Source organism: Toxorhynchites rutilus, chromosome 3 (genome assembly GCF_029784135.1).
Source record: "Toxorhynchites rutilus septentrionalis strain SRP chromosome 3, ASM2978413v1, whole genome shotgun sequence".
Lineage (NCBI taxonomy): Eukaryota > Metazoa > Arthropoda > Insecta > Diptera > Culicidae > Toxorhynchites > Toxorhynchites rutilus.
The window spans coordinates 22041279-22068416 of record NC_073746.1 but is presented as its reverse complement, the minus strand read 5'-3'; the positions used below and the strand labels follow the sequence as shown (position 1 = coordinate 22068416).

Sequence of the window (27138 nt, the reverse complement as noted above, 5' to 3'; positions counted from 1 at the left end):
CGGTGTCGTTTCCGTGGATTGATCGTGATATCGGTCTCGCGCGTTTTTATTTCCTCGGCTGGCGCGATATGTGTTGACTACTTCACTCTCGCCACCGCAGCACTTTGTACGCCCATAAATACTTACATACACACACACTTTCGGACGCCCCCTGGGAGGCTCGGGCCGAAGGGGTGTGTGACTTTAACACAATTTAAACCAATTTACATTTTCAGTCCGGCGAGAACCGGTTGCGCCGCCGTTGGTTTACCTAATTTAATTATTTTATCGCGCGTTTGTGCGAAAATAAGCGAGAGCAAGATGTATACGCGAGAGGAGGCATCCACGAGTTGCACTTTGGATTGTGGGGTTTGTTATTCGAAAATCAGTGGAATGAGACGATTGGTGATAATCGGAGGTGTACTTTGTCACGTTCACGCTTGTTTTCGATGATCGTTGCGATCTAGGAGGATGGTTGGGTGTAAACATAAAGCAAAAAAATAACAGTTTATTTTGTGTATCGGTCTGGTATTTCCTGTTTCCTAGAATTATCATTACCAGGAACTCATACGAATCGGTTATTCCAACACGTGTCGGTGATCATGACAGATTGTTGATTGCCAAAAAAATAGAGCAAAACAAAATATAGGAAGTAGGACGAGAAACTTATTACGCTTTCAACATAGAAAAAGTTGATGAGTCTGGGCCTAGAGGCACGGACGAGATCTTGACATAGGACTGTGATTGGTTGTAGTAATTGCAGTTGAAAAATAGTTGAATTTTGTTCTCTTTTGATACATTGACTGGAGGCCCTGGAAAATATACGTGAGTATACCCTTCTGAACTTCTAAATCAGCAGCCAGTTAAATTCCTTAATTGCATTGCATTTTACATAAGCAAACAAGGGGCTGTCCTAGAGATGGGCAAACCGTTCATGAACTGTTCAAAAGAACTAGTTCACCAAAAAGAGTGAACGAACGGTAGTTCTTTTTTACTGGGCAACAGTTCACATGAACTGCTTACCCAGTTCAGAACGAACTGTGTACGAAGATCGCTGGCTGAACTGTGTATACAATTCAGTTCAGAATGAACTGACCGCTGGCTGAACTGTGCGTACAGTTCAGAACGAACTGTGCATGGTGATCGGTGCATTAGGGCATCCGCACCAATGCGTTGTTACAGACATTTTGACAACCCTCACCATAACGCAGCAACCCCTCTGGTGGTTGCGGTTCAGTAATGGGAAATAGTAATCGGCCTCTCGGTGAATAGTGAGTTAACAAATTTGGATTGTTCGATTATTTATCAAATAAAGTTTTAATTTCATATTTTTAAGTTGAGGGTAAACATTTCAGTAAGATATATGTGAGATAATCTACCTCACAAAAAATACAGTTGAAAACGAAGCGATTCAAACAGTATTTTTCAACAGCAAATAAAAATTTGAGTCGCTGATATGAAATGTTTTTATATTATATCATATTGTGCTCGATAATTCACGAGAAAGTCTTCCGCGTTTTTGTAGGTTTGCTATAGCAGTTATTGCAAAATATTGAAAAAAGCAGCCAACGCTAGTTTGTGCTGAGAATAATGAATCATGGCTGAAACTAAATCAAAATTTCGAAATCAAATTTCAATTTCTATTCTGCTAAGATATTCTTAACAAAATTCGGACATATAATTATTGCTAACAAACAGCATTTTATGCATGAAAAAAACAGTCCTACATAACATCTCACACTTTTTATACATGCTTTGGCATATCCCTCTAATGTACGAAAGACTGAGTGAACTGCTCAAAAGAACTAGTTCACTTAAGTGAACGGTTCATTAAAGTGAACCGTTTTACCCATCTCCAGGCTGTCCACATACCACGTGGACAACTTAAGAAGAGGGGGGGGGCAGGGGGTACGAAAATGTCTACGTTTGTCCACGGTGAGGGGGGTGGGAGTTCAGATAATGTCCACGTGGACACATTAAACAAATGTTTTATAAAAGCACATTCAGATCTGTTTTCGAAAATAAATGAAATCTGTTCTGCAGTTTTAAGAATATTTGAACTTTTCGCCCATGAAATGAAATGGTTATTTCGAATATTTTTCCATATCAGCGAACTTCTCCGCTCAAATATGTATTCTAAATGAAACTCACATAAACGATGAGCGATCTAGTTTCCATTGGAAGCAGAGGATCATTGTTTTCAACTTCTAAGCTACGTCATTTGAGCATAAATTGAACTCTGCGTTCTAGGTCCAAGTCTACGGAGATTCAATTTGACATGGCGAACTGCTGATACATTTTTATCTGCAGAGTACATGTGGGGTGTTGATTATATGATGAAATTACCGGAATATTTGTAGGATTATCTAAATAATTCGGGAAGGACTTTGGGAACGAGTGCTATCCAAATCTCTATACCTACACTTGTGTAATAGAAGAACCAGATTCAGTCCACCTTTTCGGAGTACCCTCGTTCCCGAATATTTCCCGAATTTTGCGACGTTATCTTTAATACAGCTGAGTTAGGCATGCTCAGCACCGGAGAGTGGTTTTTTTTCGCGGATTGCTTTGTCCTATCGAACGAAAGATTGGGATGTTACAAGTGAGTATTCCGTTAATTAGTACATGTTATTACTATATTCGTGTTTTTTTTTCAAGAGACTTTGAATCCGGAATTAGACTACATATTTTGCACCACAGCCAAGAGGAAACTGCTATCAATTAGATCAATGGCATAGTGGAAATCACAAGCGATAAGTCATCCTATATTTGAAATTGAATTTGACAATTCCACGTTTTATGGAATTAACCGCATCGAAGTTCAGTAAAGAAGTATGCCTAAATCCATTGGTTGTTTCTCCATTGTAATGCTTTCGACACATTTTTCTTAATAGTATCTTGAGTAGCTTCACTCAAAACAACATTCAATTGTGCTAAATCATTTCAGAAGTCTTCAGAAAAACTTTGTTCGATAGACACTTGTTTCTCGGAGATTTTCTGCAGGCGAATGATTCTTTTGCCAAATAAGTTTCTTTAGATGTTATTTCATGCGTCATTTAACTATAGTTTATTGATTCAGCTGTGATTTTACGATTACAAAAAAATGTTTTTGCTAGATTGTGCAGTTCTATTGTCGTACCGTTTTAACCATTAAAAAAGCAGTTTTCTCGAATGTTCTCGAAAAGCGATTTTGAAAGAGTAATATTTTGAGCATAATACCAGTTATCATAGTGGAATTAAAGGGTGTGTCACATCAAATTGCATCACGGAAAAAACGCTGTAGAAATTTATTTTTTAGGAATTATATCTTCAACTTTCGCTTATAATCAGATAAGAGTGTATAGATCACGTTGGCCATGCTTCACTGTCAATTTTTCGTAAATTTGGAAAAATGTCGTCGAACGAAAAAGAGCGTCGTGAATTAATCCTGTGCACTCATTTCGAGAATCCGGAGTTGTCACATCGGGACATCGGTAAGATGCTGGGAATCGTCCAATCCACGGTCAGCAGAGTACTAAAACGATACTTCGAGAACCTAACCATCGACCGGAAGGTGAAGAACGGCAAAAATGGATGCTCCGTCAGTGAAAAAGATCACAAGCGCGGTAGTTAAGCAGTTTAGACGTGATCCGAGAAGTTCGGTCCTGGATGTCGCCAATAAGCTGAATTTGTCAAGTTCATTCGTCCAGCGGACCAAGCAGCGGGAGGGCCTGCGTACATACAAGGTTCAGAAGGCTCCTAACCGCGACGAAAGGCAAAACATGGTGGGGAAGACGCGAGCCCGGAAGCTGTACACCGAAATGCTGACGAAGCCGCATTGCCTGGTAATGGACGACGAAACCTACGTCAAAGCGGACTTTCGTCAGCTGCCGGGCCTGTTGTTCTTCTCCGCAGAGAACAAATTCAGCGTTCCGGAGGAGATTCGCAAGCAAAAACTATCCAAGTTTGCCAAAAAGTACATGGTGTGGCAAGCGATCTGCTCTTGCGGAAAGCGGAGCGCCCCCTTCGTGATGACCGGCACGGTAAACGGGCAGGTTTACCTTAAGGAGTGCCTACAGAAGCGCTTACTACCACTATTGAAGCAGCACGAGGGCCCGACCATCTTCTGGCCGGATCTCGCTTCGTGCCACTATTCAAAGGACGTGTTGGAGTGGTACGAAGGCAACGGGGTCACCTTCGTGCCAAAGGAAATGAACCCGCCCAACGCGCCGGAGCTTCGCCCAATAGAGAAATATTGGGCGATTATGAAGCAGGCCCTCCGGAAGAACCCAAAAGTTGTCAAATCGGAGGCGGACTTCAAGAGAAAATGGATTTCTGTTCAAAAAAACCACAACCTGACGTTGTACAGAACCTTATGGACGGGGTAAAGAGGAAGGTGCGAGCATACGGGTTTGGGCTCGAAGTATGAATAAAAAGAAAATGCCAAAAGTTGTTTAATAGTTTTTATTTTACTGTCTAAAATTTTCAAAAGGATCGGTCTACTGGGCGAATTTCTACAGCGTTTTTTCCGTGATGCAATTTGATGTGACACACCCTTTATTACATAAATGATTGAATAGATTTTCATACGCATTAGAACAAATGAGATGGAAAAGAACAAATTTTTGTTTCAGCAACTTTAACCAACCATTTCATACAGTTGCCATTACCGAGCTTTTCCTGCAGTCAACGATTTCACATATTTTCAAACTCTAAGATATATTGGTAGGAAGAGGTGCAATCAATCAAAGAATAGAAAACAACCGCAACTACAAATAAAGCCTATTCGCATTTTTTTCTTTTCAAAAATAGGATTTAGGATTATGATCCGAATCAGTCTCCAGAAAACAAACGCAGCGCTGCGCTTGAATTGAATGTTCATCAGCGCGCGCTCAAAAAACACTCGTATACTCTCTTGGTGCGAAGCGCACAAAATTCATAAGCACGGCAGCGCAAAATGTACCCGGCGCAGAACTCAGATACTAAACATTTCTTCTCACTTGTGTGATGCGCGTCTCATTCTATATACACACTCACACACACATAAAATTCTAGCGCCCGCTTTGTCTTCGTTCGTTCTAAGCAAAGCATAAAAACAACAGCGTGCCCCATTTGAACCATATACGCTTGTGTGAAGAAAAATATCTCAACAGAGAGAAATTTAAGCGCGCAGTATAGAACGACGGTGCAAGCACGGCGCAAATTTTAGCGTAAAACTCAGCTTAAAACTGAGCGTAAGAACGGCACTGACAACCAAACTTTCGTGCTCATTCGCCAGAGCGCATGTGTGCACAAGGAGTGGGAGCTCAACTGGGTATAAAAATCTTGTTGCACATCAGCACCGAGTTGCATTCTGAAGACTGATCCGAATAAAACGATTTCAATGTTGCAGGCTCCAGAAGTGAAGCAGTTTGCGTTGCATCGAAAGTAAGATGCGCTACCTGAGTCAAGAATTGTCTAGTGTAATTGTGCCTTACGAGCACTCCGAGAGAAATCTGGATATTCAGTGCAGAATGATCGCTAGAAGTTTGTTGTTAAAACAAGTTTTCAATGCGAAAAAAACAAAACAAAGGACATCTTTTTTTTCTTCAATTGTTTTTTCTTGTTTTTTTTATCATTATAAAAACACAAAAAAATAAGACTAATTTAAAATCGAATATAGACACAATTCAATCATTTCTTTTTTTTCAATTAAAATATTTGGAAGAATGTCCACGTGGACAACAGAGGAGGGGTATAGTCAATGTCCACGCTTGTCCACGGAGGGGAGGGAGGAGTCTATAATCGTGCTTTTTCTGTCCACGTGGTATGTGTGGACAGCCCCCAACATGATCGATATAATGACATGCTGGACCACAGTTACATAAATTGTTAATGGCAAAACCCTACACGATAAAACGTGAATTGAGCACGAATTGATTGGACAACAACTTGTACTTCAATCTAATAAAATCTCTATCAACGTTCAATCTTTTGCGCTAGGCTCTCGTCAAATCTTTGGGGAGAATTGAGTGAAACCATCCATTATCATCTACAAGATGATTCCTAGATCATCCCTCCATTGATTCTGCCAACTGATAAATGCCTACTATCGGCAAATCGAGAGTAGTTCATAATACGCATCTAATCACATTGTGAGCTAACGCCGAATTTTTGCCTAAGATTGCTCGTTGCATTGTGGGGAAAAACGTGTGGCTAGTAAAATCGAAAAAACATGCCCATTTTAATTGTAAAATTGTTAACGTTTTTTCTCTATATCTACTGTTCGTGTCTAAAGCAAAAAAAAATACTGGATAAATTTCCTGTCTAATGGTATACAACACAACATATGTCGCAATAACGATTTAGAGTAATATGCATTTGAAAACTCTTAATGAATCGTTACATTTTTCGTAGAGTCCTATGTCAAAAAACAACGGAGAAATATTATTCTATTTTAATTATTCAGGGAATTCATGTACATTCCATCATAAAGTACGGGGAATTGATTAACTTTCGGCTGACATTCAATTAGTTTCCTCCGTTCGTGTTGATCTTCTTTCTTCTTCTTCTTCAGTGGTGGTTTCCATTCTGGATTCTGGAAGCTCCTTTAGGGGTGCTGAACTCCGACGATACTCAGTTCTTGAACTTGCCACTCAGAATACATACATAGTGAGTTATTTGGCATAAAAAATCTCAACTAAATACAGGTCGGACTTGATTGTTCTTCTTGGATGGCACTAACGTTTCAGTGGATCTTTTGCCATCTCAATGAAGCATTACTTGCGTCATTTTTATTAGTAGTACTTGGATGAGATTTCTATGCCGAATAACACGCCTTGAATGTACTTTGGAGAGGCAAGCCCTAGAATACGCGTGACAACAGTACAAGCCGGAAGAATTTTCTTTGACGAAAAATCGGGTTCGATTCCCGTTCTGGGCGGGGGAATTTTTCATCAAAAGAAATTTTTCCGACTCACACTGTGGTCACGCGTATTCTTGAAGTTGCCACTCAGAATACATTCATAGTGAGTTATTTGGCATAGAAATCTCAACTAAGTACTAATGAAAATGACGCAAGTAATACTACGCTGAGAAGGCGAAGTTCCTCTAGGAACATTATTGCCATTTAAGAAGAAGAAGACGGTCATTATCATTGTTAAGGATTAGGTCAACTATACATTCCGTACCCTAAATAATTTGCTCTCGCTTACAAATCGATCGCGCAGATAAAAATCTCTCAACCTAATTTGCATATAGCACAAAGCAGATAATAGGTTTCTAATCCCTATTGTCTCTAAGCCGATAGAAGGATGGATAAAATAGGATGCGACGATAGCTTCAGCCTCACTAGCCACATACAGATCAGCGACTGCGCTTCGTACATTATATCGTGGAGAAAATAGAATATCGAGCTGAGTTATTTGTATAGTTTCGTTTCGACTACTTATTCACGCCAATAGTGTCCCGTCCACAATCCGGAGAACCAGCTAACTCATATAGTCTCCTACATTTTTATGGTCCTTCGAGGAACCGGATTTGTGCAATTAGTGGCCAAAACTGGCAAAAGTGAACTATTGGAGTGCGAATATCACCGGATTTCTACACCAGCCTCAGCGTGCGGGAGTTTCATCGACGTCAATTGGTACATCGACGATTGCGGGTTCACCTACAGAGTGGATAACTTCTGCACACATCAAAATCAAATTTCGACGATTAATTTCAACGTGGAGTAGTTAGCCGTGGCAAACGGATTTTTATCATCCTCCATTGCTTAAGGATAGCGTAGCGCTGGTGACATCGTGAGTAAAGGGTGTGTCACATCAAATTGCATCACGGAAAAAACGCTGTAGAAATTCGCCCAGTAGACCGATCCTTTTGAAAATTTTAGACAGTAAAATAAAAACTATTAAACAACTTTTGGCATTTTCTTTTTATTCATACTTCGAGCCCAAGCCCGTATGCTCGCACCTTCCTCTTTACCCCGTCCATAAGGTTCTGTACAACGTCAGGTTGTAGTTTTTTTTGAACAGAAATCCATTTTCTCTTGAAGTTCGCTTCTGATTTGACAACTTTTGGGTTCTTCCGGAGGGCCTGCTCCATAATCGCCCAATTATTTCTCTATTGGGCGAAGCTCCGGCGCGTTGGGCGGGTTCATTTCCTTTGGCACGAAGGTGACCCCTTTGGCTTCGTACCACTCCAACACGTCCTTTGAATAGTGGCACGAAGTGAGATCCGGCCAGAAGATGGTCGGGCCCTCGTGCTGCTTCAATAGTGGTAGTAAGCGCTTCTGTAGGCACTCCTTAAGGTAAACCTGCCCGTTTACCGTGCCGGTCATCACGAAGGGGGCGCTCCGCTTTCCGCAAGAGCAGATCGCTTGCCACACCATGTACTTTTTGGCAAACTTGGATAGTTTCTGCTTGCGAATCTCCTCCGGAACGCTGAATTTGTCCTCTGCGGAGAAGAACAACAGGCCCGGCAGCTGACGAAAGTCCGCTTTGACGTAGGTTTCGTCGTCCATTACCAGGCAATGCGACTTCGTCAGCATTTCGGTGTACAGCTTCCGGGCTCGCGACTTCCCCACCATGTTTTACCTTTCGTCGCGGTTAGGAGCCTTCTGAACCTTGTATGTACCCAGGCCCTCCCGCTGCTTGGTCCGCTGGACGAATGAACTTGACAAATTCAGCTTATTGGCGACATCCCGGGCCGAACTTCTCGGATCACGTCTAAACTGCTTAACTACGCTTGTGACCTTTTTACTGACGGAGCATCCATTTTTCGGGGTGCACCCATGGCCGAGTGGTTAGCGTCTCACATTATCATGCCGGGTGTTCGGGTTCGATTCCCGTTCTGGCCGGAGGATTTTTCGTCAAAGAAATTTCCTCCGACTTGCACTGTGATCACGCGTATTCTAGAGCTTGCCCCTCGGAATACATTCAAGGCGTGTTATTTGGCTTAAGAAATCTCAACTAAGTATTAATGAATGACGCTAGTTAATGCATTTGTTGAGACGGCAAAAGTTCCACAGGGAACGTTAACGCCATTCAAGAAGAAGAAGCATCCATTTTTGCCGTTCTTCATCTTCCGGTCGATGGTTAGGTTCTCGAAGTATCGTTTTAGTACTCTGCTGACCGTGGATTGGACGATTCCTGTCATCTTACCGATGTCCCGATGTGACAACTCCGGATTCTCGAAATGAGTGCACAGGATTAATTCACGACGCTCTTTTTCGTTCGACGACATTTTTCCAAATTTACGAAAAATTGACAGTGAAGCATGGCCAACGTGATCTATACACTCTTATCTGATTATAAGCGAAAGCTGAAGATATAATTCCTAAAAATTAAATTTCTACAGCGTTTTTTCCGTGATGCAATTTGATGTGACACACCCTTTATTCACAAAAGCAAGGTGCGAATCGAAATAAAGCGGTAATGTGCATGAGAGTTTCAATTGATAGATAATTGAAAGTTGATTAGTGATTTCATACAAAATTTGGTAAATTGTTAATCTGGGTGGGTTAGTGACCTAGATAACGAATAGGGAACAAAATGGCGTCGTTGCGGGAGCTGACCAAAATTGAGCGTGGTTTCATCGATTCACTTGTAAACCTACTAGATTTCGTGAATAATTTTGAGGATTTGCGTGACCAAGTAAAAACAGATTCACGTTTGGAACATCTATAGAAACATTGTACACAAAATTTCTCGACAATCGTGTCAAGATCGAAGCAAGACAAGAACAGGATTTAAGCTTGGTTGGTCAAACAAAGTGATCAAAGCGGCAGAATTGTCCAATAGAAAAACGCGAATTGATTACGAAAACACATATTTTGATCTCAAGGATTTTTTCCTTTCTCGACAAACAAAACCGAAAGCTGTGACTTTCCACTCCGCCTTTCCATTCTCCTGCATCCCGTGTTCATCTACCGGTCTTCCAAATCCCTCTCTTTGACGATAACGTGAAGGATTGGCTTAGTTTTCGAGATACTTTCCAGAGTATGATAGATCAAGATATATCCCTTACTCCAGTCGATAAATTCAACTACCTGCTCTCAGTACTGACCAAAGAGGCAAGAACGCTAGTGAATTCAATCGAGGTGACTGCAGCAAATTATGTGATCGCTTGGAAAATGCTACAGGAACGATTCGAGAATAAGAAGATTATTATCGGACACTTATGGATGGTTTTTTGGATGCTGAACCTATTAAACGAGAATCTTACGATTCATTAGTGATGTTGATCGACTCATACGAACGCAATCTCCTCCAACTACAAAAACTCGAGTTGGACACTGACGGTTGGTCTCATATTATTGCACATTTACTGTACAAACGTTTGGATACTGAAACACAAAGGCACTGGGAACGTTATTACAGTTCTCGTGATGTTCCGCAGTATGGAAGTTTATTGAAATTTCTTCGTGACCACTTAGCTACTCTACAGCCTTTAGCATCAGTAAAGGCTCGTGAACAAACCACACGACAAGATGTTTACAAACTACCAACGAAACATAATTTCGGATCGACACTTGCAACTATAGCCACACAGGGTAATTCCTGTCCGATATGTCAACAACCTTATCACTCTCCCTTCAAATGCGAATCCTTTCTCAGGTTGACTCCTATCCAAAGGTTTGAATTCACAAAGAGGATTGGTCTTTGTTTGAATTGCCTCTCCTCTTCCCATATGGTAAAGGCTTGTCCGAGTTCAGCTTGTCGCGTTTGTGGACGAAAGCACCATACAATGCTGCAAATGCGCTCAACTAATAGTGTTTCCAACCAGGAAGAAGAAATCACTTCGTCGCAGTACACTCCACCCACAACCCCTCAACATCGGCCCTCATTGAACGCTACAATCGCAACACTCATCTCTAAGTCAAAATCGCAAACCTTCGCTCATAAATCAGTACCGCCTATCGTTTTGCAATCACTCTAAGTGGGAACTCACGCACCGAATACTTTACCTGAAAATGCATCGTCTCGTGGAAATGTTGTACTTCTGTCTACAGCAAAAATTAAAATAGCGGATTCAAATGGTAACATTCAGTTGGCTCGCGCATTACTAGACAGCTGTTCTGAACGAAATTTACTTAGCGCACGGATAGCACGAAAACTTTTTCTTCGTCAGCAAAAATATCCTCTCACTCTTCAGGGAGTTGGCTCAAGCGTGGCAGATTCAAAGCATTCTGCCATGGCAAAGGTTTTATCTAGCTACTCCAACTACTCAGTGGATCTGAAGTTCCATATTTTGAATGAATTCAAACCAATTGTTCCCTCGATTCATATATTGACTGCTAACTGGAATATACCAGCATCCGTGGTCCTAGCGGATCCACGCTTCTTCGAACCCAGCAATATCGACGTAATACTAGGAGCTGAAATGTATCACCGTCTTCTACTTCACGGTTTTATTGAGCTTGGTGCAAATTTACCCATCTTGAAAGAAACCGTCTTCGGATGGATTGTTTCTGGAAAATGTATCAGCACCATCTACAATCGTTCCGTTGTCTCTCTGTTCTGCAGCGAGGTTAATTCAGAAAAACAAATGTGTTCGCAGAATATCAAATCATTTCATTTTAACGATAACACTTCTGTACACGATCATCAGTGTATTTTTGAAACCGTCACACGAAGCACTACCAGCAGACACGTCGCATCCTTACCAAAGACAGAAACAGTATCAAACAAATTGAAAGAGTCACAAGAAATTGTCTTAAAGGGAGTGTCACATCAAATTGCATCACGGAAAAAACGCTATAGAAATTTAATTTTTAGGAATTATATCTTCTGCTTTCGCATATAATCAGATAAGAGTGTATAGATCACGTTGACCATGCTTCACTGTCAATTTTTCGTGAATTTGGAAAAATGTCGTCGAACGAAAAAGAGCGTCGTGAATTAATCCTGTGCACTCATTTCGAGAATCCGGAGTTGTCACATCCGGACATCGGTAAGATGCTGGGAATCGTCCAATCTACGGTCAGCGGAGTACTAAAATGATACTTCGAGAACCTAACCATCGACCGGAAGGTGAAGAACGGCAAAAATGGATGCTCCGTCAGTGAAAAAGATCACAAGCGTAGTTAAGCAGTTTAGACGTGATCCGAGAAGTTCGGTCCGGGATGTCGCCAATAAGCTGAATTTGTCAAGTTCATTCGTCCAGCGGACCAAGCAGCGGGAGGGCCTGCGTACATACAAGGTTCAGAAGGCTCCTAACCACGACGAAAGGCAAAACATGGTGGGGAAGACGCGAGCCCGGAAGCTATACACCGAAATGCTGACGAAGCCGCATTGCCTGGTAATGGACGACGAAACCTACGTCAAAGCGGACTTTCGTCAGCTGCCGGGCCTGTTGTTCTTCTCCGCAGAAGACAAATTCAGCGTTCCGGAGGAAATTCGCAAGCAGAAACTATCCAAGTTTGCCAAAAAGTACATGGTGTGGCAAGCGATCTGCTCTTGCGGAAAGCGGAGCGCCTCCTTCGTGATGACCGGCACGGTAAACGGGCAGGTTTACCTTAAGGGGGTATTCTAGTGTAGAGACACGAATTTCGGACGTTTTTTCGAACTCCGTAAAAATAAAACAAAGAATATTTTTACTATCCATTATATCATTATTCGTTTATCTATCTTTCAACAATAAAACAAAAAAAGGACGGAAAAAAAATATTCATAATTAGAATAGTTACATGCTGGTGAAGTGAGGGTGTTCAAAAAAAAGTTGTGCCATGGCGTACACGATTCCAGTCCATCTGGTTATCTGAAACAAAAAAATCGAACAGATTCTGAATCAGTAAAGATGTCGCTATGGCATGAACCTCGGACAAGTCAAAAACATGGGTTTTAACAAAATGGCGGCCGTTTGAAAACAAAAATGCTGTTTAAAACGTTTTTTTTTGCGTTTACCGATTTTTTAAAAATAGTAAAATTTAAAAGTTATAATTTTTTATTGGTTCATGCGATAGAGAGATGTATGCAGATCATTTTCATATAAATTTGACATAAATCGGTTCAGTAGAACTTGAGATATCGTGTACGCCAGTTAGAAAAAAACTAGTTCCGAGAGAAACGCGTTTGAAGTTCATTGTGATGGCCGTAACAGGTTAGATACCACATCACTAAGATGGCTCTAACTAGGTAAATAATAGGATTTTCGATAAGTCCTTTCTAGAGTATATTCTTGAATGCCTAAACTACAGAAATATGGTAAAAAAAAATTTCGATTTTTTCAGATTTCTAGACTAGAATACCCCCTTAAGGAGTGCCTACAGAAGCGCTTACTACCACTATTGAAGCAGCACGAGGGCCCGACCATCTTCTGGCCGGATCTCGCTTCGTGCCACTATTCAAAGGACGTGTTGGAGTGGTACGAAGCCAACGGGGTCACCTTCGTGCCAAAGGAAATGAACCCGCCCAACGCGCCGGAGCTTCGCCCAATAGAGAAATATTGGGCGATTATGAAGCAGGCCCTCCGGAAGAACCCAAAAGTTGTCAAATCGGAGGCGGACTTCAAGAGAAAATGGATTTCTGTGGATTTCTGTGGAAAAATGGAAAAAAAACTACAACCTGACGTTGTACAGAACCTTAAGGACGGGGTAAAGAGGAAGGTGCGAGCATACGGGCTTGGGCTCGAAGTATGAATAAACAGAAAATGCCAAAAGTTGTTTAATAGTTTTCATTTTACTGTCTTAAATTTTCAAAAGGATCGGTCTACTGGGCGAATTTCTACAGCGTTTTTTCCGTGATGCAATTTGATGTGACACACCCTTTACAACAACCTGAACATCGCTCGCTTCCTAATCAAGAATTGATCACATCGTACACAACCGTTTTTTGGAAAAACACTGAATTAGAACACATCGATCCAGAAACAGATTTGTTATATCTCGATATTCAGCCGGACTCAATGTCGCATCTTCGTTATATGCAGTCAGAAAACTCAACCACTAAGCTTGATTCTCATGCTTTATATGGGCTTCATACCATTCGATATGTGTCCGCAAGTGGTTCATTTTCCGCTACCCGTTGCATCCGTCAAAAGGCAAATTTTTATTCCACACCTTGTAGAAATATTCATATCGACGTCTTGCTTTGTAGAATCGTATCAGAGCATGAAGCCATCCAATTTCATAGAAAGTTGCACAAATGGGCATCAAACAGCGTACATAGATTAAAGAACTTTACAGTCGGACTCAAAGATAATCGCAAAATTTATGGATTAAACTCATCGTCAATCAGGAATCTAGGTCGATTGAGGCAGCCAGCAAATGAGGTTTTTTGGCCTGAAATACCAACCTGGAATCATCTAGCAATCACCAAACATCTTGAATTCTCCGCCACAGCCTGCGTATTCGATCTATTTCCGTCACCTAACCTGAAGGAAAGCACATTTCAAGGTCTAATGACCCTCTCACATGTTAAGTATCAGTGTTCCATTCACCATATCTTTATCTTGTCTCGACCTAAAATACTGTAAATTGGCAGACCACGAGACGTATTCACCTACCGACGAATCCACATCCGACTTGGCATCTCCAATGAAGACAACCCGTGCAGGGTCATTCACGCACTCTTGTTCGCTGGAAAAATGAACCGATCCCGATATTTCAACCCGCAGCCGTTGGAAAAAGAGCTTTGTTTCATCGAGTTTAAATTTAATTATTTTAAATTAATTACTAATTTATAAAACCTTGAAAATAACGTGGATAGTTACAGTTCGCACCACTGTTAGTTCTTACGAAATAATTCTACTGCAGTATAAAACAGAAGTATAGCTAGTTATAGATAGCCACCACCATTGATTGGTATGAAGTAATTGTATTGAAATAGAATTTCAATGGTGGGCGGTATGTTAAGGATTAGGTCAACTATACATTCCGTACCCTAAATAATTTGCTCTCGCTTACAAATCGATCGCGCAGATAAAAATCTCTAAACCTAATTTGCATATAGCACAAAGCAGATAATAGGTTTCTAATCCCTATTGTCTCTAAGCCGATAGAAGGATGGATAAAATAGGATGCGACGATAGCTTCAGCCTCACTAGCCACATACAGATCAGCGACTGCGCTTCGTACATTATATCGTGGAGAAAATAGAATATCGAGCTGAGTAATTTGTATAGTTTCGTTTCGACTACTTATTCGCGCCAATAGTGTCCCGTCCACAATCCGGAGAACCAGCTAACTCATATAGTCTCCTACAATCATTTTTTACACAGTCGTCCCTAGCCGTACTTGTTTGTGCGGTCGTCCCGATTCGCGCATGTACACTTTTATTCTACCGTCTCATCGTTCCGATCCCTACTTATTATGAAAGATTTATCTATTGTTACCTTTACCTTTTTGAACTGCGGCAAAATTTCTAGGAACGACACGAGTAATTGAATTGCTAGTTTCAGAAACCCCATAAACGCCACTTCTATCAAAATTGACCTGCAGTTTTTGAGTCCTTGAAGATACATTGACTATAACAATTTCAGAAAAAGTTGGTTCTACGAACCCCCTCTAATTGACACGATGATCCGAGAAATTACTTTTCCCCTTTTCCCAAGAATGACTTGTTTCTCATATTCATCATTTTCGAACTTCTGGGCCGATTCAGATAATCGAAATATCAAATTGAAGCCAATGAGCCAATGTTGTGTAAAAAAAACCTCAGCTTTCAAGGAATGAATATAAATGAATATAGCGCCCTTGATCTCGAAACCATGTAAACTATAGAGAACAAATACAAGCAACTACGCATACAAAATACATTTTTTCGCGAATGTGATATTTTTTCAAAAAAGACTAGCTCATTAGCTTCAATTAGCTAAGTCGATCAGATGGTCGGTGGTTCAATACTATGAATTTTTAAGAAGTCATTTTTTTGGAAAGGGAGAGAAACATGATTTTTCGAGCCACCATGCAACGGAAAGGAACAGCCGTAAAAATAAATCTAAAAAAATATTGCATTGGGAAAATAGTTCGTAGCGTTTTTACCGAAGACTTTTATTTAAACAATTAGCTGACCCGGCAAACTTCGTTCCGCCTAAAATTTATTTTTCACATTCACTTTTTTTTACTAAGCGCACTTTCATGGCCAATCGCAGAACTGCTCATTGATTGATCTTCTAATCTACTCTTTAAAATTACCTTTTACTATAAAATTCCTAGTACAGGTCGTACAGGTAATTTTATTCTTTATCGCAAAACATTAGACTCGTGTTTTTTATTTTTTTTATTAGGGTAACCATTTCTATTTTAGGGTGGTCCGAAAAATAAGTATTTTTCATTTTTTCCCAAAAATGACTTTTTTCAAAAACATAACTTTTGAACCACTGAACCTATTTAGATAAAGTGACCATATGACCAGAGGTCTAACGCGGGACACCAACAAAAAACAACAACGTTGTGTATATAAGTTATGTAAACATGAGCTGTAAAAATATACAAACATAATTTAACCAGTCTCGTTTATTCGTGAAATTTTTGGCATGACAGATAATGCGATAAGCTCCAAAAAACCTTCAGTATACATATATTTTCCCCCAAGAACTTTCAGTTCATTTTGTACATTTAATGGTACAAACTGATTACTTACGCTTTCACGGTGCTTAAACCAGAGATCGTCAATTTCAGATGCAACTTAATATTGCCACTCTCCATCAGTATGGAAAACTGCAGCCTAACAACCACATTTCAGATCATTTATCTTCGAAAAAGTCTCAAAGAACTCTGGGGCTGTTATCAATAGACAAAACATTGGATTTCAATGGTTAAAATATTTTGAAAACTCGTTTACTCAGAATTTTCATATACTCCACCTCTATTTCCTCATGAAAATCTTTCAGCGTCGACGGTATAACTATTAAAATGACTCTAAAACTTGATAATTATCCCTTCAACATCTATGGGAAGTTGATCCGCAGCCGCCTGAATTGTGTTGCTGAAGATAGAAGCAACGCGTCCTACGACTATTGTCGGTATTTAAGTTGATCCTTAAGCTTGTCATAGACGTCTTGGCCTTCCCTAAGAGGGCCGCCAAAGTTCGTGTTCATATTATCTGCCGAATATGAAGGGCAATGTGCATATAATATTTGATAAAAATTTCAAAAATTAATGTCGCGATGATTTCAGACGTATGTTTTTTTTAACGGTTGTAGTCAAAAACAGAGGAAGAAGTTTTTTGTCTTGATGAGTCAAAGCATCGGAAAAAAATACGAGATACGATAAATAGCCCAACAGAGCACTGAATCAGAACATTCGTTTCAATCGGTAACGATTCCCAGATTCACAGATCACGAAAAAATTTTGGCTAATAGAGAAAACGATCTAGAACTAGCGACTAAGTTTTGACAAACGCGGGACGTTTCGCGGGACGTAATCTGACGCGGGACACTTTGCTGAAACGCGGGACTGTCCCGCGAAAAGCGGGACGTCTGGTCAGTTTATATTTAGATGATCGACATATAAAATTGAAGCCGATGAGCCTGCGATTTATTGAAAAATATTGGACTTGCAAAAAAAGTGGATTTTATTTTCGTTTTTATTGATTGAAGTCTTTTTTTTATTGTTTTCATGGCTTTGGACTAAAGGGTGGCCCATATGTCACGCAACGCTCTCTGAAGGAAAAAAAAATAACCATCGCACCGCAACGCGTGTTGGTTCCTAAGCGGTTCAGTTGTCGACTTTGTATCGTTTTTTATTCGAGAATAAAGATTTTGTATCGTGAGACATTTTTTTTTACGAATTTTTTTTTTTCTTGTGCAAATTGGTTTGGTGACTTATGCGCCACCCTGTAGAGGGCGCTATATTTTATTATTTTTTTTCTTGAAGCCTGAGGATTTTTTACATAACATATCTCGATATCAGAAATGCAATTTTTTTGTTTTTGAGTTATGATTTTTCAAAGTTAATCGATGGTTCCAAATAACATTTTTTCTCCATTTTTTTCACTACAAAAATTCATATCTTTTGAACTACTGGACCGATTCAGATGATCGACATATCAAATCGAAGCTTATAAGCTAGCTTACTTTGAAAAAAAATGCTTCAGCTAAAAATTTGGATTTTAATTTTTTAATTATTTTTTTTAACCCCTTTTGTTTATTCTAGGCTCATTAGCATTTTAGCTGTAACAGAGCCGAATTATAATCGTGTACATGTCACATGTTTATCATATCTATAATTAGTACATTACACAGTTGCCATTTTTTTCGGCGTTAGAGTATTCCCTTCTTCTATACCATTGATATGGTACACATTTACACAGTAGCCATTTAGGCGTAAGAGTTTTCTTTCTGTTCTGCCATTATCTAGTTAGACCGGACAGCGGAGACAGTTGATTGATCATTGTTGAGTTATTTATAGAACAGCAGCCCGATGTGTCTTGCAGAGCAGAGCAGTTGTATGGATGAATCGATCTTATTTCGACCGTGGATCGATCTCCACCGTTGATGATTGTTGCGTGGACGTAGTTATTCTGTAACAACACAAAGATGGTCAATGGGGGCCCTGAGTTTTGAACTCATGATCGATCGCTTACTAAGCGAACGCGCAACACATGTGGCTACGGAGACCCCCGATTTTAGTTTTTTGGTAATTATTGATTTAGTTTTTTTCATAGTTTTCTCGGTTAAAGATAGAGGTAGCTGTATTTTTTTTATATTTTTTTATGGAAAGCTGAGGATTTTCTACTGCATTTACAGAGGACTACATTTTTGTACAGGTTCAATATTGAACCAGTTAAAAGTTAGCTCATTAGCTTTAATTTGATATGTCTAATGTTTCGCGATAAAGAACACAATTACCACTTTTGACGAAAATCTGAGAACCACCATATCGGTTTGGCATAAAATGGCTGAATAATGGAACATACATGCAACACCTCGGATTTTATCAACAATTATATATTTTCATTCATGAGGAGATTATCTAATAATGAGACATTTGTTGATTTGTTTGATTAAGCTACATTTGTTTTCTCTTCCAATCATGTTTGGTACCAACTATGGTTGATAGTAATTTTTTATTTCTTTCAATTATATACTCTGTTCGCCAAAAACTTTAATTTGTGTTGAAACAGTTATTTCATACGAATCCAATAACTTAAACAAAAAATAGAACAACAGAAACGTTTCAATATACTTTCTCCTTCTGGCTAAACTACGTACAACCTTTATCCTCGCGGTGATATACCGAAGTAAAAGGCCACCTCATCTCACCCGGCCACGTCCTCTGCGCCCGGCTCGAATTCCAGCTTAACCTCGGTCGAAGCGAGACCTTCCACATCCGCTTCGGGTTCCTGAGCATTCAATCGGTTTAGTGTCATCATCATCTAGAATTAACCCATGAATGACATGATCTCAATGTACAAAAATGAAACCAAGATCCTACATTGGATGGCTTGTTCAGGTAGTTACCACTCCCAGTGGAATCGTGATCTTCTTGCTTCACAATCAATTTGTTTTGTTGATCGATTCCACCTGCTGATGCCGGCTGTGAGCTCTGTTGTACTAAAATAGTTTGCGCTTGCTGCTGCGATACTGCCTGTGTTTTGAGCTGAATTCCTGCATCCTCGAAAGCCTTCTTTTTGAGAGTTTGACGAATTTGTGAGCTGCAAATAAAAGCTTATTGTAATAATCGCCAAAGTAAGTGTATAATAACGTGAGACAGATGAAGAAGTAGATGAGAATGACTTACACCGTTCGTCCTTTGATGCGTTGGCTAACTTTGTTCAAATCTTCACTGAAACGAGTGACGGCAGAGCGTAGCATTTCTATTTCTTCATCTGTCCATTTGCTCCTGGGATCATGGGATGAGAGTATCATTGATTAATGATGTGTCAGAGAGGCTAGCGGTGCTAGAACACTTACCCCGTTGGGGAATCTGACGATGGATGTAACTGCATGGTTAGCTCGCCCAAACGATTGAATGCTGCTCCGGCAGCGGTGAAGATTTCGCCCACCTAGAATGGGTCTTTGACGAACGTTCTGCATATTTCTAATTCATAGAAAACTCACCTTCGTCGCAGAATTCATTTTTTCAGTCCTATATTAATCCTGAATTAGCGCAATTTTTTAGTAAACAACTTGCAAAGAAATATTGATCTTATTCCTTGGAAATTGTCAACAAGTGAACTGTCAGTGTGTTCAATATTTCTCAAAGGGCGAATGCACACCATACTGAGACAAATAATTAGTAAATACGATGAGTTTTTTTTATACATTCCAACGTTAAATCGTATAAAATGCGTCAATTATTCTTCCATGCAATTCTTAAGGTGGCCGTACACTGTTTGCCCGGAGGTCAAATATTTGATATTTTTTGACAGATAAGGTTTGATTTGATATTTGTACAAACACTATTTTGTTTGCCACTCTTCAATTTTAAACAGTAGTAAACAATATCAAACACCGAACATGAAAAAAAATAAACTGAAATATCCAAGATAACCTAACCATGTACCGACAGGTTCGAAGAACAAACTGAAAAAATATTTTAGGCATCCAATAATTGAATATTTGCTTGTCGTGTTTCGTGTAGAATATATTTGATCAGTACACGTTGACCAAATTTTATCTGTCAAAAAGAGTCAAATATTTGGCTTCGGTCAAACAGTGTATGAGCACCCTTATTGAAGCATTTACATACACCAGCAACGGCAAGTCGAATAATTGACGCAACGTGACGTGGCGGAACGTAAACGTGACATGGATGTTGTACGTGAATCGCACTTCAAATGACATTACATGGTACGTAAAAATGTCTTCAAATGCCTTCACAGTCATATCGAAGGAAACTTTTGAACAAAGTTCGATAACTTGTTCAAGGTTTGTTCTAGTTGGTATTGTTATATAGCGCATTTAATCAAATTTACCTTGAAGTTTTGAAGTTTATTTCAATAAATGTGAGCAAAGAATATATTCAGCGACTGCGAACTAAGTCTTTAGCATGAACTGAAATTTCTGTATTATTGAGATTATTTAAACTAATTATAATTTAATTTTATTTTCCACCAAAATTTATTATTTTTTGTGTGTTTTCGGACGTTATAAAAACATTTTTCTCTAGTCAAACAAAAATACGAATTACACAAATTACAACATTTATTCCATTTGAGTTCATACAAAAGGCAAACAAATCCTGATAAAATAGTTTAAAAGCGCGTTTATTTCTCCCGAATTTCCATTTTGTATTTTTGCTCTATAGAAATGGAACACGAAGATCAATGTTGTCTACATCGAATTGCGTCGCAAGGTTGAAACATTTGCACAACTCGATTGGACTTGAGTCGAACGGATTTCAGAATGGAAAATTCCAATCCGTTCGAATAATTTTAACTCGGACGCTGTTAAGGCGTTGCTCATGATAGCGTTTCCCAAGTGAATGTATTCTTTCTCAAGCCATTTATGTTGATTAGGTCGTACGAATCACAGTCGTTCGCTCTCTACCTTCTCCTACATGTCGACCATGAATTGTTGGTACAGCTCACGACATCATGTAATGACATCATCTTCTCCTTCTTGAATGGTGTTAACGTTCCCTGTCGAACTTTTGCCGTCTCAACGTATGCATTAACTAGCGTCATTTCTTAATACTTAGTTGAGATTTCTTAAGCCAAATAATACGCCTTGAATGTATTGCGAGGGGCAAGCTCTAGAATACGCGTGACCACAGTGCAAGTCGAAGGAAATTTCTCTGACGAAAAATCCCCCGGCCAGAACGGGAATCGAACCCGAACACCCGGCATGTGATAATGTGAGACGCTAACCACTCGGCCACGGGTGCACATGTAATGATATCATACGATACACATAAAATCCATCGAGCGCACTCCTTTATTTATTACGTCTGATATAGCTATTCATGAATATTATTTCAAAATGAGTAATGATGTTCATAAAGAATGGAGTACCTGTGGCAGGATCACGTAGTCTAATGTTTGTGCAATACTTGTTCTTTCAGAACGGTCGGGCGTTTTTCGTCAAAGAGATTTCTTTTGACTTGCATTGTTCTCTCACACATTCTAGAGCTTGCCACTGAGAATACATTCAAGGCAAGTTGTTTGATTTAGAAATCTCAACTGAGCACTACTAAAAATGATGCAAGTAATACTACAATGGGAATGCAAACGTTGGGACGTTAGTGCTATTGAAGAAGAACACGGAGAAAGTCGCATGAACGATGTGCGTTAACGATGAATTCCTGATCATTGTCATTTTTCTTCGAATCACAAATTACTAGCGAATGTGTGGATGAAAGTTCGATCCAACGCCTTCTGTCATTGAACAACATAAATAAAATCGTCCTGTTTGAAAAATTTGTTTCTTTGTCAAATTATTTGAATATTGTTTGTAAAAAACTACTAAAATCGCGATTAAAAATAGGGTATGGGGGTTAAAATTGTGGTTATAATATATTCAGATTATTTTTTCTGCATAGAGGCACTCTAATCGGTATTTAATATTTAGTAATCGGTATCGTAGCGGTATCGTATATAGTTTACAACCTATTGTCATGCTTACCAATTTTTTTTTTTGCATAATTACATCAAAATCGATCGAGTCGTTTCGGAGGAGTTCGGTAACAAATACCGTGACACGAGATTGTTATATACAGTGATACAAACTCGTAGTCGTACTCCACCATGCAGATCTCTTTTCCCTTCTTTTGAAAGTCGAAAACAAGGTGTTGATACTGGCAGCACTTCGGGTAACGGCATGAAACGTACGGTCATCGATGGCAGCCAACATTAGCGAAAACAAACAAATATCTGTCATCAAATGCAATTTATTGTTCGAAAAATTATAAAAGGCTATACAATTTGAAGTACCATTGAAATTGAAAATTAAAATTAATGTTCCTGTTAACACTACACAAAGCAGGAAAACTGTCCTAAAATTACCTGCAAACCAATTTGTGTAGGTATTAAATAAATTATAAAAATGAATTAAAATTGAAACAAAAATGAAATGAAAATTACAGCAAAGGTAGGTTACACGGAAAAGCAAAAACGTCGTAACTCGCTGAAAGAAAATCGGGATTCACATCAACCCTCAAAAGTTTCGGGCACAAATCTTTTGATAAATCGCCAACAGTCGAAATGCAATCGATTCAGGAGACGACTGAAGACCAGATGCAGCAGAATACTCAAACGCTAGACGAGATGAGGTCAGATTGCGTGAGTTGTCAACGTCCGAATAATGCTGATAACATGGTCCAGTGCGACGAATGCCAAGCATGGTGGCATTTTTCGTGTGCCGGAGTGTCTGATTCGATCGATAATCGTCCGTGGTCCTGTCGGAAATGTCAAAAGGATGATGTTGTTAGTGTTGCATCTATTTCTCGAGCCTCCCGCGCCTCTGGGAAGTCAGCCAAATCTGCTAGGATTAACCTGCAGCTTGAGAGGCTGGGAGAGCTCCAAGCAATACAAAATAAATTTGTTGAGGAGAAATATAAACTACTAGCATCAGAGATAGTGGTAGATAACGATCGTGTAAGTACTCGAAGCAAAGGCAGTCGAACTGGTAAGCAGTCGAGCATCGCCAGAGTTGAGAATTGGGTGAACTATTGTGCAGAGCAAACAGAAGGTGCCCATGATCCACGTTCAACGGACGGAGGTCCTTCATCTGTGCCGCCAATACAGGAACTTAACGCCAACCGGAAAGAGGACCGCGCTACCACGACCAGCAACCGTTTTCCAAACCAGAATCAACAAACCGTACACGATAGTAAGAAACAACGTAGTCCTCTAAAACACCCTTCGTTGCCCACTCGCCGCTCAGTAACAACGGTTGCGGATCGAACGATGGGAGAAGTTTCGAAAACAATTCCGAATCAGGACGAAGCCGCAGCAACTAACACCGTATTCAACAAGATAGCAGGTACGATACCATTAGCACAATCAACACCAACGTATGGACCGTGTCCCACATCGGCACCGATGTCAGTGGGAGTGCTTACTCACCCACAACCGTCAGCGTCGATGTTTTCACAACCAGCGGTTTATTCATGTGCATCAGTGCCACAAATGGCTCCCGCATCAGTGCAGCAATCCGTGATGCCACCGTCGATTGATCCACCCGTACCCGCCTCATCAGTGCTTGGATTTGAGTTTGTACCACCGCCAGCGATTACATCAGCACCTGTAAGCTCATCTCTGCCTGGATTAGCGTTCGTACCACCGCCAGTGATTGCGTCAGCACCTGTGAGGTTATCTCTGTTTGAATCAGCGCCTGTGCCACCGCCAGTGACTGCATCAGCTCCCGCGTTATCATATAGACCAGCGCCTGCAGCTACTTCGTGGCCTCCGTCTTTCACAAGGGCAGTATCTTTCCCTCTGCCACCAGGTAGGCCAGATAATCATCCTCCAAGAGAAAACACAACATCAAATGAAACCGATATTAATCTTCAACATTTATTGAAGCAATTTAGTAATATTGCTTTATTGCCTTCGCAAACACCATTCCTCAATGCAAAAATAGCCACATTTACCCCCACCCCCTCGCAGTTGGCTGCCAGGCAAGTTATGCCCTGTGGTTTACCTCCTTTCTCGAGTCATCCTACTTATTGGCCGGTGTTCATGAGCAGTTTTATGGATTCAACGCTTGCTTGTGGATACTCTAGCGCCGAAAATCTTTACCACCTCCAGCGAAGCCTGAAGGGCGCAGCATATGAGGCCGTTTCAAGTCGACTACTCCTCCCTGTATCGGTACCTCAAATAATGGAGAAGTTGCGGGACAAACCGCACACCTGTCGAACCAAACTCTACTCGGTGAACTGGTGGCAAAACTCCCACCGCACCTTCAAATGGAATGGGGATCGTTCCTCCAGAATTTCGCAGAAGTGAATTTGAAAACATTTGCAACTTTCATGTCAACCGTAGTGAGATCAGTGAGTAGTGTAACAGTATATGCCAGCAATAGTGGAAAATCCAGCGTGGTCTATAAAAATCGATCTAAATTTAAAGAAAATGTCAACATCCATTTGAATGTAACACAATCCGCCAATGAAACTGACTCATCCACCAACTTGGGAAGAGTGAGAATGTGTACTGATTGTGACAGAACGGGACATCAAATCCAGCAATGTCGGACTTTCAAGGCGCTCTCCGTTGATGATCGTTGGAAACATGTGCAATCTAGCAGACTTTGCCGAAACTGTTTGACATTACACGGTAGAAGAAGCTGTAGGAAACCTGGCTGCTGTTTAATAAATGGCTGCCAATTTCGTCATCATCCGCTCCTTCACCCATCGCGTAATAGTCCTAGTACTAGCGTGGTCAACACTGCGGGTAATTTTACGCATCGATTGGTCGAACAGCCACTGCTGTATCGCCTGTGACCTTGCATGGACCGAAAGTCTCCATGCCGCTGGAGACTTTCGCCTTTCTCGACGACGGTTCGTCTTTAACCTTAATCGAAGAGAACTTAGTCGAACAACTTGGTGTAGATGGAAGAACGATGTCTCTATGTTTATTATGGACTGCAAACGTGAATAGAGTGGAAAAAGAATCTAAACAGATGTCCCTTACCATTTCCGCTGCAGGAGGACGAAAACTTTCCCTTGAAGATGTTCAGACTGTGAAGAAGTTGTCGCTGCCAAAACAAACTCTATCTTTCGAATCATTGAGTGATCTTTATGAGTACCTCAAGGGACTACCCGTCGCGAGTTATACCAATGTCACCCCAAAGATATTAATCGGAATTAACAATTTGAATTTGATGGTGCCATTGAAGATACGAGAAGGACTTGGCATGGAATCGGTCGCCGCGAAAACGAGACTGGGGTGGTGTATTTATAGCGGGAAAGGAGCCAAAGGTCAGAAGCCTTCAGTGAACTGCCATTCCTGTGTATGTGCATCATCAGATCAAACCCTGCACGACATCGTATCGTCCCACGAAATGCGATTAATCCACAAATATGGTGGTTTCGAGTTGAGAAACTGGCTATCGAACAGCAGGGAAGTCCTGAAAAGTCTGGGCGATACACATCCTCAAGGAGACAAGATATTTGAAACAGACAATCAAAGAGAATGTGAGCGCGTGCTCGGATTACTCTGGTTGACTCAAGAAGATGCCTTCGGGTTTTCGACCGAAATGAAGCAAGAGATTGACGACCTCATCCGCAGCAACGAATGTCCTACGAAGAAACAAATGCTGAAGTGCCTGATGTCGCTGTTTGATCCTTTGGGTTTACTGTGTTTCTTCATAGTGCATGGGAAGATAATGCTACAGGAAGTCTGGAGATCGGGAGTCCAGTGGGACGAGAAAGTAAACGACGAATTACAAAAAAGATGGCAGAAATGGACTGGCCTCTGCCAGTCCAAAATTCCCCGTTGCTATTATGCTGGTGCTACAAAAGAGCGTTATGATGACCTACAACTCCACGTCTTTGTTGATGCAAGTATTGTGCTGGGCCTACTTCCGAACGATTAACAAGATCGGCTCCCCTGAATGCGTCCTGGTTACAGCAAAAACAAAAGTAGCTCCGCTTAAGACCCAATCGATACCACGATTAGAGCTGATGGCTGCGGTTTTGGGTGCACACCTGATGCAGTTTATAGAAGAGGTTCACACAGTGCGTGTAGTACGAAAAGTGTTGTGGAGTGATTCGACTACAGTTCTTTCCTGGTTGCGGGCAGACCATCGTAGGTATAAACAGTTCGTTGCTTGCAGAATAGGAGAATTGTTAACAATCACAGATGCAGAGAACTGGCGTTGGATCCCATCGAAGCAGAATCCGGCAGACATTGCGACAAAGTGGGGCAAAGGTCCGGATTTGATGGCAAACAGTGTCTGGCTCAAGGGTCCTGCATTTCTACAGCTATCGGAAACAGAGTGTCATCGATGGTGTATTGGGTCAGAATGTTTACTTGAACATCCTAAAGAAAAACTTGTAGCAAAGTGTGAACGAACTGAGATTGAATCGAGGATTCGAGTTTCACCAAGACAATGACCGTAAGCACAAGTCACATATAGTTCGCACATGGTTACATCATAATTGCTCAAATGTTATTGATACTTCTCCCCAATCTTCCAGCATCAACCCCAGTTTAAAAATATGGAAGTTATCTGTGTAGGAAATTTAGAAACCACCCAATTCCTAAAAATAACGATTTTAAAAACCACTTGATCAAAAAATGGATGAATGTTCCTTCCAAATACACCAAAAAACTCGTAGATAACGGCTAAAGACAGCTAATGATAGTTACAATG

General features: G+C 40.5%; 2 protein-coding genes across 8 annotated transcripts; one reads left to right on the top strand and one right to left on the bottom strand.

Annotated features, from left to right (window-relative positions):
• Positions 1 to 220: 220 nt before the first annotated feature.
• LOC129776526 (uncharacterized) lies at positions 221 to 16423 on the top strand. 6 transcript variants are annotated; one of them, XM_055782224.1, is made up of 4 exons: positions 221 to 348; positions 526 to 804; positions 13169 to 13543; positions 13609 to 16423. In XM_055782224.1, the coding sequence occupies exons 3-4, from the start codon at positions 13340 to 13342 to the stop codon at positions 14410 to 14412; spliced, it is 1008 nt and encodes a 335-aa protein (XP_055638199.1). In that variant the 5' UTR covers positions 221 to 348; positions 526 to 804; positions 13169 to 13339; the 3' UTR covers positions 14413 to 16423. The 6 variants fall into 6 exon arrangements, 4 of the variants coding, with proteins under 4 accessions (XP_055638199.1, XP_055638198.1, XP_055638200.1 ...); XR_008743114.1 differs by lacking the exon at positions 221 to 348 and having other exon boundaries at positions 360 to 804; positions 13640 to 16423; XR_008743113.1 differs by lacking the exon at positions 221 to 348 and having other exon boundaries at positions 360 to 804; positions 13169 to 13570; positions 13640 to 16423.
• Positions 16424 to 18928: 2505 nt separating this feature from the next.
• On the bottom strand, positions 18929 to 20073 carry LOC129776527 (chromatin complexes subunit BAP18). 2 transcript variants are annotated; one of them, XM_055782226.1, is made up of 5 exons: positions 19942 to 20073; positions 19795 to 19886; positions 19622 to 19723; positions 19316 to 19535; positions 18929 to 19256 (listed from the first exon to the last, which is right to left on the bottom strand). In XM_055782226.1, the coding sequence occupies exons 1-5, from the start codon at positions 19957 to 19959 to the stop codon at positions 19140 to 19142; spliced, it is 549 nt and encodes a 182-aa protein (XP_055638201.1). In that variant the 5' UTR covers positions 19960 to 20073; the 3' UTR covers positions 18929 to 19139. The 2 variants fall into 2 exon arrangements, with proteins under 2 accessions (XP_055638201.1, XP_055638202.1); XM_055782227.1 differs by lacking the exon at positions 19622 to 19723.
• Between the last annotated feature and the right edge of the window lie 7065 nt (positions 20074 to 27138).

What these genes read in the sequence shown, in the direction of transcription:
- LOC129776526 (XM_055782222.1), top strand. Translation starts at nt 13,121, where the DNA reads ATGCCTAAACTACAGAAATATGGTAAAAAAAAATTTCGATTTTTTCAG. An exon ending in AGGACGGGGTAAAGAGGAAG is followed by an intron (nt 13,544 to 13,608) that starts GTGCGAGCATAC and finishes GTTGTTTAATAG; the next exon opens with TTTTCATTTTACTGTCTTAA.
- LOC129776527 (XM_055782226.1), bottom strand. An exon ending in TCGTCAGATTCCCCAACGGG is followed by an intron (nt 19,724 to 19,794) that starts GTAAGTGTTCTA and finishes CCATGATCCCAG; the next exon opens with GAGCAAATGGACAGATGAAG. An exon ending in CGCATCAAAGGACGAACGGT is followed by an intron (nt 19,536 to 19,621) that starts GTAAGTCATTCT and finishes TTTTATTTGCAG; the next exon opens with CTCACAAATTCGTCAAACTC.